The sequence below is a fragment of the Pecten maximus genome, chromosome 17, assembly GCF_902652985.1.
Source record: "Pecten maximus chromosome 17, xPecMax1.1, whole genome shotgun sequence".
NCBI lineage: Eukaryota > Metazoa > Mollusca > Bivalvia > Pectinida > Pectinidae > Pecten > Pecten maximus.
Genome location: NC_047031.1, coordinates 2,789,189 through 2,803,839, shown reverse-complemented (window position 1 = coordinate 2,803,839; position 14,651 = coordinate 2,789,189). Strand labels below are relative to the sequence as shown.

General features: G+C 33.2%; 1 protein-coding gene across 12 annotated transcripts in view; it reads right to left on the bottom strand.

Annotated features, from left to right (window-relative positions):
• The window catches only part of LOC117315693 (CUGBP Elav-like family member 4), a 220,909-nt gene that overhangs the window by 8,819 nt on the left and 197,439 nt on the right, over positions 1–14,651 (bottom strand). For 5 of the 12 annotated variants that reach the window (XM_033870005.1, XM_033870006.1, XM_033870015.1 and 2 more), the window contains 11 exons: positions 10,463–10,591; positions 9,453–9,568; positions 8,654–8,797; positions 8,062–8,221; positions 7,471–7,620; positions 6,262–6,291; positions 4,867–4,959; positions 4,507–4,584; positions 3,796–3,816; positions 2,431–2,574; positions 1,806–1,959 (listed from right to left, as the gene is read on the bottom strand). In XM_033870005.1, coding sequence (XP_033725896.1) covers positions 1,832–1,959; positions 2,431–2,574; positions 3,796–3,816; positions 4,507–4,584; positions 4,867–4,959; positions 6,262–6,291; positions 7,471–7,620; positions 8,062–8,221; positions 8,654–8,797; positions 9,453–9,568; positions 10,463–10,591 — 1,193 coding nt within the window. In that variant the 3' untranslated portion in view covers positions 1,806–1,831. Of the gene's footprint in view, positions 1–1,103; positions 1,183–1,805; positions 1,960–2,430; positions 2,575–3,795; positions 3,817–4,506; positions 4,585–4,866; positions 4,960–6,261; positions 6,292–7,470; positions 7,621–8,061; positions 8,222–8,653; positions 8,798–9,452; positions 9,569–10,462; positions 10,592–14,651 lie in introns of all 12 variants that reach the window. The other 7 variants (XM_033870010.1, XM_033870011.1, XM_033870012.1 and 4 more) reach the window with 5 other exon arrangements.

The window sequence follows — 14,651 nt, the reverse complement described above, 5'->3', positions numbered from 1 at the left end:
ACAACGTTCGCACAACACTCTCAATGATTCATACAAGTATTAGGAGGAAATTACAACCATCACAGATTCATTACCTACACTTCCGCATCACCATGGCAACGTATTAAACCAAGCTTTTAGAACGTCTTAATCACGTTCCTGTTCAATTCTCAAATATGAATGTTGAAGACTTTTTTTCTATTTCATTAATATTTTTTTTTCTTTTTTTATCATTTTGTTTTAATTTAATTTCATGGATAAATTTGGAATTTGGATGGACATTTTTGAATTAGTTTATCATGAAAATATGTTTTTTGTCCATTTAAACTTATTACACATTTTTAATCGAATTTTAAGCAGTTAACATAAGTAATTTTGGTCAATATGCATTCATTATGTATCAAATTGATACACGTTTTTCGTACACGTGTACTATATACGTTCCAAGTTATGCAGAAAAGTAGATACCACACTTTGAAACCTTACTCAACATACATTTGTTGATTTGCTGGTAATTAAACAAACTGTATGCTACGTAGTTCTTTTGACATCTGAAATATGTAGTTCTGTTCCATTGTATCACAAACGATTTACGTACTTTAATTAATTTTGATAATCAACGATATAAAGACATTACATTAATTTAATTGATTTTGATTATCAATGAAATTTAATTTCACTGATAATGATTAATTAATCAACTAAGTATTTGAAGACAATACTTTATAGTATCAATGACAAGTATTCAAATTTAATTTGAGTAATGGATCGAATAAAGATTGTCCACGTATCCAAGGATTATTTGTGACGGGAAATTCAAAACATCAAAAGAATAAAACGAAAACCGTAGCACACAGTACAACAAAAATAAAAATGGATTACAATCAAATCAGAAGTTCAACTGTGGTAGCTAAAGTGAATACATATAATAATGGCAATTTGAATGAATACACTAAAATATATATAATATAGAGAGAGCACAATCACACGATTTTGTCAACCAACCAGAAAGCAACACGCTGGCACCAATTATATTGTTACTACACTGAAAGAAATCTACACATTGTTTACAAAATATCGCCATGACAACTGAACACCTTTAACCCAACCAGCCAATCACTTACTCCGACACGTTGAGGTGGCTATATCTTACAACCAATCAGGGCTCAGTTCTCTTAGGAGAATGAGAGAGACTTCAGGATGCTATAGAACAGGGTACAGAAAATGTGTATGGGAAATTGTTTAATGAAACAGGGATCATAAAAATTCCTCAGTAATCTAAAAATAGTAACACATCAATATCTTTTTTATACATATCTATATATTTGGATTTTTATAAGATATTCATGTCGAATGGTACTTGAACAAAAGTACCGATATATTGATATAATAAATAATACCAATTTATCAATTATAATGATGACCACCTGATATTCAGAATGTTCTTATTGGCGATTTATCACTAAATCACAAAGATGAATGTAGATATCCTAAGTTTCCATTGAATGCACAGAAATGAAACTATTTTCTTAGATTTTTTTCCGGGGAGAATGGAATATAAAAAAGCAAAAAAATAAATCTGTAAGTAAAAAAATAAGTCATCCAAAACAGTTCTTTTTTTCGTCTTATGGACGAGAAAAACTAATCTGCAAAAGTAGCTATACCACGGTATACAGTGTATTGTTATAGTATAAACAGTATGTTTAAACTATCGATAATATATTGTCAATAAATGGAATAGTATGAATATATACCCACCGGCAAAAATCTATTTAACAATTAGTATATTACGGGCCCTGTGCGACAATACTGTAATTAAAACTTACCAGATACACTTCCTTTCTTTCTATCATTAGTATGGCCTGTTAGCATCTTTTGGGCGCTTGAGTTGAACTTTAAGGCGCTTCATTCCGATCTGGAAACCATTCATCGCCTGGATGGCCGCTTGTGCACTTGTTGGGTTGTCAAAACTCACGAATCCTGAAACGAAATCACAATAGATTAATTAACAGTTCACGTCGACATATATTATTAAATATTATACAACTTTACTTTGAACTTTCATTTCTCTTACATTTTTTTGCAACAAATCTGAAACAGGTTATATCAGCCTCTATTAAAATAACTAGTTTATTCGGATATATTGGATTTACTCTGGTGATAACGACCATATTTGGATATATTATGATGATAACGACCATATTTGGATATATTCTGATGATAACGACCATATTTGGATATATTCCGATGATAACGACCATATTTGGATATATTCTGATGATAACGACCATATTTTCATTAATTGCATGTTCAATATCCTGCTTGTGTTTTGTATAATCCTCCCAATTATTGATGTTCAATTTCACGGAGGTACTTTTTCGCCGTTTTCCCAGTCGGACATATCTTCAGAACGAGGCTGATAAATAATCTCAGAACGCAGCTGATACGTACCAAAACACTTGCTCTGATTGGTAGCTCGATCAACGTAGACTTTTGCACTGATCACGTTTCCAAACGGCATAAACATTTGGGCCAGCTCGGCGTCGCCAAATTCCTGTGGTAGGTGATAAATAAACAGATTGCATCCTTCAGGACCTAAAAGAGAAAAAGGAGGTAAATATATGTTTGCATCTTAAAGTGACTCTAACTGTAAGAATCTGAGTTGGATATTAAATGTTATCGGGTCTAATATCTTAAACAAAGATCATATAAATAACACTTTCATTTAATTACGAAAATTAAACGTGTCTGCAACCGCATGTTATAAATAACTAAATCAGTGTGAAGTGATAACACTATAATTCGGTAGATCCTAAAATTACATGTTACCGAGCGTATGTAGAACGCTGTTCGGACTCAATTCGTCTTTGTCGGTGTAGCATTCTCTACAGACTTCAACCGAGGTAAACAGCGTTTGAAAACGTGTAAATATATATGTGTAGAACATTGTTTACGGTACAGACTCTGGTATGGCTTTTATGAAGACATATATAGATATAAAACGCTCTATTACCGTTAAATAATAATGAAATCTACAGCGCTTTATATATACCACAGATTATTTCATCACAAAACCAATCATCGTCTATCTCGTCATGACTCGTCCGTCAACAAAGATATTATTTGTATATGTTATATATATTCTATATTTAACATTATATTAGTATGTGAGCTGATGGATTCACGATTTACATCTTGTGAATTTATTTTGAACGTCTCGCAATTTTGTCAGTGAAATCATACGTTTATTTTCGCGTCTTATCCTAAATCAATACGTGTGTGATTAACCTATATGGGGGAGCATGGCTTCCTCACTGAAGTAGTAATAGCCGAACGTCGGTAATATATGTTGTATTATAAACAAATCAACCGATGAACCATCCAGAGGTGAAAATCTCTTAATCCGAACAAAAGCCAGATTTTCTTCAATTGAATTTGATATTTCAGTTGTGCTATCTTCTATTTCTCTATTTTATTTGTCATTTGTATCATTGTTATTATGTCTTTGTTTGTTTTGATTTACTTTATTCATTTCTTATTTTTAATTTTTTTTACTTTTTTTTATAAATGTTATCGTTCAACTTCAAAGGCATTAGAACCTGTCAACTGTCATTCTTTGGTTTGATTTACGTTCATTCATTTATTTTTTACTGTTTTTTTATAAATGTTATCGTTCAACTTCAAAAGCATTAGAACCTGTCAACTGTCATTCTTTGGTTTGATTTACTTTATTCATTTTTCTTAAAACGTTTTTTATAAATGTTATCGTACAACTTTAAAAGCATCAGCACTTTCATTTCTATACTTCATACATACCCTGACCTCCTATGTAAGCTCCTGTAAGACAAATAAATAAGGATTACACGTCATGCTCAGTTTGATGAATAATCAATATCACATTAAATGGCACCAGGATTCCATTGTTTCAAGAATATGTTTGATATTAAATAACAATGGCGATCATTCTACATCAGCAAAACTGGTCAGCATCATCACTGTTTGTATGACCTGAACGGAAGTATTGAATTCGTCAAATTAAATTTTGGTGCCCCGTAATATCAATGTACATGTATTAGTAATTATTTTTTTAGGGCATTAATTGTAAGGACTGACCAAAACATGCACAGGTTTTACGGACGTTCAGCCTCTCAGAAACCCTAAATCACTTAACAGCTCCCCGCAAATATTTTCTTTTTTATAGTTTTCAAAAAACTATTATATGTATTTCTTTGAATTTTTTTCATTTGTTCCTTTCTTTTCCTTTTTCTTCTTTTTTCTTTGTTATCTTCAGTGTTTTATTTTCTTTAATTGCTATTTATTGCTAATTTTGTTTTGTTACATAATATTCTAAATCTCAAAAACATATATTATTGGGTATTTCTCTGTGAGATCAATGTTTTGAACATACAGATGACTTTTGCTTTGAGACGGACCTAGATATCCCTGATTATTCAGTGCTAAAATTGAAACCAATGAAAACTATACAGCCCCTGTTTAAGGACATGAGGGCCCCAAATATCAACATACCTTCTTTCTGTGTAGCCGGAATAAGTGTCGCATGTTGTGCCAAGGCCTGTTGCATTGTGGGATATGCAGCGGGGTAGGCTATAAAATAACAATTTGATGATAACTTTATGAATAATAATGACGTCACAGCAAACAATACTAAGTGATGACACGAATGAAAGTCTATCTATAGAAACCATTATCATTCTCATCGAATCAAATATAATAAAACTACTATCTTGATGCTGATAAAGTTTCAGTCCATCTTAACGGAATGGTAAGTCACATAAAAATGACAATTTAAGTTTAAGTTTATGAATTTAATTTTCCAACTATAACAAATAATTGTTCATTTTATCAACATCAAAAACATTTGCTCACCGATTCCGGCATACGGCTGGACGCTAGCATAAGCTTGTAGGGGATCACCATTGGCCATAGCTTGTGCTGCAAAGGGCAGAAAAGTGTTACGTGCTAAAAAATGAAGAGAAAAAGGAGAAAATCTGTCATAACTCGATTAGTCGTTAGTAAAATGAGAAAATGCTGTTCATTCCTCAGTTAACCTACATAGTTAGTAAACAGGACAATACGGATTGGTTAGTTTCTAGTCCTTAAATGAATGCAGTTACGAATTATATAAGCTAGGCTAAAGGGAGACAACTGTGTAGTTGTAAGATTTGTCAAGTGTCTTGTTACATACAAGAGCTTGGTTAATGATAAATACATACAAAACATGCATTGTTAGTGGGTTTTTTTTCTCATTCTTTCTTTCTTTTAAAAAAAAAAATCATATAAGATTCTAAGAATCGAAATGTCATCTGAATAAATAACTTTTGTTCTCTTTTCACATAATGACGATTCACTGTTTAAAAGTCATGTTTATTTTAATTCAAATGCATTGCACAACATTATACAATTTGTATGTAATTCAAAGTAAATGACGAATAGAAAATATGAACACCCAGTGCACCATATTTGTGTGCAGAAATGTTATCGCTTTCAGCATGGTTACAATATCTATAAACAAAACAAAATTGAGACATCGTGGGTAATTACCCAATTACGTATGTAATTAGTTATTAGTAATTGTTATTGGTGAGTTTAATGAGTTTCAACAAAGGGGGGTAACTTTGTTATTAATTATTTCATGAAAAGTGTTTCATGAAATTTGTAATGGATAACTGTTTCATTTTATAGGACGTGAGATATTCATACGTATACATACACCCAGGACTATAGTATATCGTTAATAGTACTATAAAGTTATAAACTTAACGCAGTGATCAGCAAAACAACTCAGTAAATGTAAATCGTAGGAGAATTATCACTCTCGGTATTAATCTATATTCTGTCACGTCAGAAATTTATCACGAGTTTTCTGCTCTTTCAGGAAGATAATTTTCTACTACTCGAGTTGTCTCCCTTTTGGTGGGATATAAGTAGTGTATGAAAATGAAAAATATATCTAATGTGAATAAATGATTTGCATCAAATATATATTCCAAATATAACAATTTGTCATAACTTTCATAGATTATATTAGCATGTGCTCTATATGCATGCTTTGAATTTATTGATTAACAGCACATATGTCATTATGTTAATATATATATAATATATAGTTCTATTTCATAATAATTATCAGAAGAAATATCTCACTGTGGAGCATTCAGCAATCAAATAAGTATATCATGAATGTAAGGGGAAGTAACTAGTACAGCAAGAAGATAATATGTTTTTGCAAAGAGAGGAAATGGACATGAACTTTGAATATACCTGGTAGGATGTAGGCGGAGGTACCGTTATCTGGAAGGAAAATATAAATAACATAATGTCACGTGATAGCAAAAGACTGTTTCTGTTATGACTTCATTACTTAAGCAAATGTAAGTATTTAAATTCCTTATATTTGTAAAAACTTTCAAAAATCAGATAAAAAAAACCTGAAAATGTTACAAAAAATGAATTTTATACCAAAGATGTCTCATATTTGGTTGTGCACATGGCGACATACATCGATACACAGACACAACACACATTCCTACATTAGTTTCTCGTTCTTGATAAATCATTACATGTATATCAATGTTTTGTCTTTGTCCCATAAGCATTAACGACTATTATATCAATCTGTATTTCAAAGGATGACATCCAAAACTAGTCCGGATGTTAAACTTGATTTGCGTATCGCTGACAACGTTTCGATATTGGAGTGTTACATTAAAATGCTCTGTGTGTCGCAGTCATATATTGGTTTTATTGTTTTTATCCTCTACTGAATATATTTGATAATTTATTACTTTTTTGACGTGAGTGATCAAGCAGTGTGATTTTGACAGTGTCCATAATAACAAAATCATAATTCTAAATAAAAAGCGATTAAGAGAGAGTGAAATTCGAAACGAAAAATACAGATTTACATGGAGACCCTTGGAAATATACAGAAATGGTATCAGGTGTCTCCAAAATATTTACATACCAATTTTGCATATACGAAAATTATGTCTAATTTGTTGAATAAAATTATTAAAAGTGTTTTCTAGTTTAAAACAACCAGTTAATTTAACTGCTGGTTGCAAGATATGTCAGCTTGGTTATCTTATATTAAAACCACAATCACAACAGAAAATATTTCAAATCCAAATTTAACATCAAGACTTCATATTACTATGATAAACTTTGAAAAGTACTGGTGATATCTACTAACTATGTTTGTATTGATTAAGAAAAAAATATTGATATCAAGCCTCATTGTCTTAAATGCATGTCGAATCTAAAATTCTGATTTGTATTTAAATTAATTACAGTTAAAACTAAACAAAAAATACATAAATAACTTGCACATAATATGAATTTGAAAATAAAATATAATTAACAAAATTTCAATGGAATTGAAGTCAAATAGGTTTAATTATATCTAAGGTAATGAGGACTGATGTAGTGATTCCTAAAATAACCTGAGTAATTTAATTGTGGTGAATTTACCTGCGTAATGAGGAATTCCATTGGCGTAAATCTCTTGTGTTTGTCCATTCGACTGTGACATCTGGAAACTTGCCACAGCAGTAGGCGAGAGAACACTAGGTGGGCCTCCATTTAGGGTCGGGGTACCTGACCGCGGGCAAAATTCGAAGTCTACAGATCAGTATAAAACCCATTTCTATGGTTAGTAAAGGGTTAAAATATATATAAATAGGTGTGAATATTTAACACTGTAACCTAGCTCTATATAAATTACTATATAAAGATCAAATGGATTAGAACAACAGCCAGCAACTACAGAAAAACCTTTATATACCGTCATCATTTTTGTCTTCATAAATGAAGAATATAGACGTAATGCCCAATTTACGTAACAATATTCATTCTACCTAAATCTACCTAAATCTCTGTTGTTGTTCGCAGTCTAACAAAATAAAGATATGTCTAAACGATGAATCTATTAATCTATATTTTTCATTTTGCTAAATCGAAACAGTACTGTTGTTATATCTGAAAACATCTTTAAGTTGTTATTAAATTACAACTATTCACTCCTATCTGGAAGACGATATCGATATGTAAAATGGGGCTCACCACTTGCTACAAGGGATGCTGTAGTGGGGGTCAGGGCGGCTGTAGAGATCCCATTAGGGGCCGTAAGTCCCCCTACCTGGGGGATGTGGGCTAGCGTCGTGACCGGGCTAGTCAGGTATGGACCCTGAGAAGCGGCGGCTGCTACAATGGCCGCTTGTTGCTGGAAAAAAAACAACAATCACTTAATGTCGCTTGAATCAATGAAAAATCTGTAGCAAAGAGAGAAACGTCATCACTTGAAGAAACCATTATAACGTTTTGTTATAACGTCATTTTAATGGAATTCTTGCAACTTTTATGTAATGATTTGGTAATAATGTAATGTTATGTGATTACCTCATCACCAAATGGTTTATGTGTACTACATATAACGATGACGTCATCACTTGGTGGTGAGAACATTTAACAAATAGATCTCGTCTTTTCCTTGCAAATAATACCTGTCACTAATTCAGGGATCGCCTATTGCAAATGATATTCATTGGATATCTCATATTTTGGCGTACTGTCGATTCTATTTCCGCAATATTAGAGGATATTTCACCACGAATTTCATAACATTCGAGATCCTCTAGATTTATCATATACAAACCTGAGCGATAGCACCATAAGCACCAATCTGTGATAGAGCAAAAGGATTTAGAAGACCAAGAGGTCCTGCCATTTGTTGCATCCTGCGGAGTTGTCGTTCCTTCTCGGTATCGGCAAACTTGACGACAAGGCTTGAAGAAGCACCCTGGCAAAGAAAAAATGAATATCTTTTGCTATATTTGAGTAATATATTATTTTTGTATATATATTTTTTTAATTTCATGGCGTCAGATTTAAGTTTACTTTACATTTACTTGATATAAATATGAAACCAGATGTCCAATATCTACACCCATCCTTATGATAAATTCATTTATATGCCTTGCCCATAAATCGGACAATGGTAAAATTTAGTTATATACATAAGATGTATGTTGCCATAGTAACGATATATCGGTAGAGTGTAGTTATATAAATTAGATATATGTTTCTATGGTAACGATATATCGGTAAACTGTAGTTATGTAAAATAGATGTCTGTTGCCATTGTAACGATATATCGGTAGAGTGCAGTTATGTAAATTAGATGTATGTTGCCATGGTAACGATATATCGATAGAGTGTAGTTATGTAAATTAGATGTATGTTTCTATGGTAACGATATGTCGGTAGAGTGTAGTTATATAAATTAGATGCATGTTTCTATGGTAACGATATATCGGTAGTGTAGTTATGTAAATTAGATGTATGTTGCCATGGTAACGATATATCGATAGAGTGTAATTATGTAAATTAGATGTATGTTTCTATGGTAACGATATATCGGTAGAGTGTAATTATATAATATAGACGTCTGTTACCATGGTAACTGGATGTCCATTTGTGAGAGTACGTACAGGCATTGTCTGACTTCCGTGTAGAGCGTTGATCGCTGATTGGGCCTCAGCATGTGACGTATATTTCACAAAAGCACAGCCTGTAAATAACAAATATAGATTAAAAAAAAATGTACAGCAAAAACAATCATAACAATAATAAAATCACAATAAGTGGGAGAAATATGTAGCCAGGCACGTTATATCTGAACCAATCTGCCACCGCAGTGACAACAACTAAGTTGTATATTTCGTTACCATTTTCACGTTTTGTGAATTACAGATGTGTCTCAAAATCCAGATATGTCTTCATTATATAGTGTTTATAGCATCTTGTACATTAGATAACACAAACAATATCAATATAGTGTAGCCATTATCATCGTATATGTGAATGCAGGCCTCCGATCAAGACCATATAGCATACAGTGTTTAAAAATTCTCTCAAGACGTTTTAAAATTAAAACACTGGAAGTAACCAGAATTCCACACGATAACTACATCCATGCGGATTCAATTGCATGGCTGGCTTAGTAGCTCAAAGGTCAAAAAATGGAAACCTTTGTAAACGTTAGTTTTATGTCTTAACTCAATCACCCCTAAAGACACATTTGAACTCTTCCAATTCAAATGTTGGAATAGTTCATTATGACACTTCAGGGGTGGATGAGTTAAGGCACAAAAAATAGTGTAACAGCTTACTGGTCAACAGGCAGAAAATTATTGCTAAGGTTTTACTGGTCCAGAAGTAGAAAACAATGGTAATGTAGTTTATTTCGACAGGTGGTAATACACAAGAGAATATATATTGTTTATTGATCAACATGTAGAACACGATGACATCGTAATTTATTGTTGCACAGGTAGAAAAACATGTTACTGTATGAGCCAGTAAGCACTTGTGTTGGGATAATGTTCTGTTGTTTCTAAAAGAAACAAACATTCTAGCATGTCAGATCCAATGGAAACCATTAACATGTCAAAGATGAACTTACCTTTACTGTTTCCGTTCTGGTCCCGTAAGATTGTGCACTCCTCAATGGAACCGAAGGGCTGGAAAAGTTGTCGTACCTCGTCCTCCGATTGTTGCTTATTCAACATACCAACAAACAATTTTCTGTCTTCTGAAAAATAGCAAAAATAGAAAATACTTTGAATAAATAATAGAAATTGACTATATCGTTCAGTACGAATTCTGTGGAACGATCACGAACACAAAATATAAAATTTTCGGAGGAATCATACTAGAGTGTTTGTTTATAGCAGCAAATTTAAGCAATATGAATATTCATGAGTGTTAGGATTGCAGGTGTTTCTTTGTACATTTCCCTCCTCCTACTCATCACCGTCAATTAACATGTAAAGAGTCTTAAACATCAGGTAAACATGGTGACATTCCATTTCAAAGCAACGTCACAATTTACTTAAGCATGAAATATATTCCACGACTGCCTTGCATATACATTATTAATGAACAAGAAACTGGTCGATATCTGACGGGTCACATGTCTGCATCTGAAAGAGAATTAACAATACCATAACTGAGCTAGGGTTACTTATTTATGTTTATGTTAGCGACGATTGGATGTTTTGAGAGTATGACCCAATTCGGCTTTCATGATATGGTTATGTGGACACAGTCGTATGTAACGAAGTTTAAGGTATCGTGATATGTTGGAAGATAATTCGGCGGTTTGTGATAATGAGATTTATCCTGCAACTGCCACCGCATTGTCGGAATACACCCACCGTATATATTTTTGCTGTATACGGCAGTGACGGAAAACAGCTGTATTTTGGAATCATAGCACGTGCGTCAGTTCGACTGACCTACTTCAAAGTTAAACTACGTTTAAAAGGCGAACATATTTCTGTCATTTTTGACACGGTTTCACTTCAAAATGATTATTTCTGATGATTATTTTGATGTCTGTTGCAGAATAAATAGAATACATGGTCAGTGTCTTAAAATATAAGCTGTATTTTTGGCTCGGGACAGAAAGACAAAAGTGGCTCTCCAAGGCTCGCCACTTTTGTCTTTCTTTACCCTCGCCAAAATACAGCTTATATTTTAAGACACTGACCATGTATTCTCTCTATATAGTTTAAACAGGGAAACTATTCACCAATTATAATATAGGTAACGATGTGTCTGTCAACGTTTTAGCAATATGCGGGTATGACGTCATAATTAAGCTTTCGTGTGACAAACCACTTAATATACATATCTCCTGCTACGATTCCAAAACTAAATGAATAGAGACAGTTCAGATCATTTTCGCCTTAGCCTCATATGTCAATAAAATCATTTCCTAGAAATCGCCACGCCATCCGATGCTTACACGTGTACATACATGTGCTTACACGTGTACATACATGTGCTTACACGTGTACATACATGTGCTTACACATGTACATGCATGTGCTTACACGTGTACATACATGTGCTTACACGTGTACATACATGTGAAATTAATTCCGGGAAATAAAACAAACTTCGGATTGAGTTTTATCGATCGGAAAGTGGCTAGATTGGTGTACATTACAATGTGTATTACACAGATATTGATGGACAACGAGATTAAAATGTTAGTATTATTGTCAGACACAGTGTCTGATGTTCAGAACGAGGCTTTCGACTTTGCAGGTTGTAGTTTACATGGTACGTTGTTTACACAGAGCAGCATCAAAGCCATTTCCATCATTTGTACCTAACAGTGAAATCCGACCTTAAAATATCCAACATGGATTTAGAAGTGTGGACTAGGCTTATTTTGATAAACATCATTTACAAAAATATGAACGTTGGCATTAAAATAGGCCAATGATTTGTGTCAATTCTAAAGTGTCCCCAACAATAAAGAACGCAATTTTAATAAAATAACAATGAGTAATTGTTGTGTTGGAGAACGGGAATAAACAATTGGTCTGTAAACAGAGAATAGTGGGTCTATCAGAGATAACATGTCGTCTATTGAATGCCAAGGGCGTTAATCACTCAAAGCTAAACTCATTCGGGGAAAAAATAAATGACTGATCGTAAAAACAAAATGCCAGCTCGTAAATTAATCATGAGAGTCACGTCCATACACAATTGTATACTGGAAACAATATCCTGGACGAACGCTTCACAATCGTGATATATCACAAAAGCTGTTGGTTCAATCAAAGGCCATTTTGAAAGGCAGTCATTACCAACATTACTGACATCGGAGAAAGGAGTATATTGTTTGAACGTATATGTGTGTTTCCTGATAACAGCATTCTTTACTTATTGTGCCGATAGCGCTGTAACTTGTTTGGGGATGCTATATATCTGGTTTCAGATGGTGTAATGTTTTGCAATTTTACGAAAAGTACAAAACAAAATGGATGAATAACCATGCAAAGTCCGAAACTGAAAAATCGTTCTCTCAAGCGTGCGTTATTTTCAAATTTGAAATATGAAAATAGACCACCTTGCAATTTACACCTCACTTGCCATATTTTCAAGGCCCATGTTTCGAAACATGAAACATTGGATTGGGTTTAAATAGAATACATCAAAGGATTTTATGTTTCATTGCAGAGAATATAATATATTTTGATAAGAGTTATACAAGAAAAAATCTAAGTTAATAAGAAATAATTGACAAAATTGACTGATGGTGTCATTTAGATAATTGACGCTAATTTTGCCCTGAACAAATACAAAATATATAAAGAATGCTGAAATTAATTCGATATTGTTGTACTGAAAAGTTATCGATATATCTGCAAAGAAAACTTTTGAAAATATATCATCAGAAAACATTGACGATCGAAACAAACCAATTCGTATTAAAATGTGTTAATAATGAATGCGTTCTATGTTCAGTCCTATATAGAGATTTAAATAGAGACAGGTGACACATTGATTTGTATAAACGTAACAGCTTAATCAATTCTCAAACAAAATTCTGAATCTGACTGAACATGCCATTAAGCAAACGGAAAGTGATGTCACATGGTTTAATAGACAATCGACAAACCAATGAATATAATGATTTATGTATGAATTGTTTTGACGGGAATATATTTATTCTGTTGCCGGCAGTCTAACCCACACAGTATTGGTAAGTATTGTCTCAACAGAGTATTGACAAACAACGGCGGCTGATTGGTGGCAGCAATACATTGACAGAACCACAATGGAGATGTTATTGGATCTATAAACCGGGATGTCAAACCTTCATTACTTTGAATGGTGACATCAGACCAGGAATGTCATACTTGGGTATTTTAATGTTCTTTCAGAATTATTCATTATTCTAAAAAAAAAAATGCTTAACCCACGTCCTCTTCTATAAAATATTAAGTCTAAATATAAAAACATCTATTTTCACATTATATAGTACCATTAAGCACAAAAAATAATGTCAAATTGTCACATTGAACAAACTGAACGCAATCACGTTGGTTTATTTCTAGACTTAGTGATATTTGTATGATTACGATAGTAGCATTTTATTTCTTAAATTGTCTATCCATATACTCCATACACGTATACCTAGTCTATGATATCAAGCTATCTTGATCACTGCGGTATAAATAAGTGAATGGAAACTCGATTTCGGGTACACGTTGCACGTGCATGACCACGTGTTTATCTTATAAATATCATGGATGTCCGCGTGGTATGGAAAACACTGGAGATAAAACGAAATTTCAATAGACAATACAAGACTGAAAAGAGAGGAGTCTGATAATAGCATGGCGAATGCTTGGCTTAATGGTGAGTCATGATTCTGGAATACAGCGAGAGTCGGCGGCAAACTTCTAGTGGAATTTTCTCTGCGATTTTACGAACCAATTAGGCGACAGGATCCCTCGAGGCGGAAACAGAGAATGGAAAGCAAATGAAAGAACCGAAATATCCGGCCAGGGCACAGAACTCCCCGGAGACGCCGTATAACATGTGCCATGAATGTTTTGCCGTCACAGAATGAACGTGTATCGACCATTATGGTTCCTATGGTAATGCTAAATGATTACTAGCGCTAAGCGAGCTCTGAGAGAATTTATGTCACATCTGATTTGGGTGCGATTTACATTACAGTAAGGGCATTTCCCTGTCCGTTCATGAAACATTTATTAAGCATTTTGTGAAATATTTCAATATGCATACAAATATGATATACAATAAAACGACAATATGAAATCTGT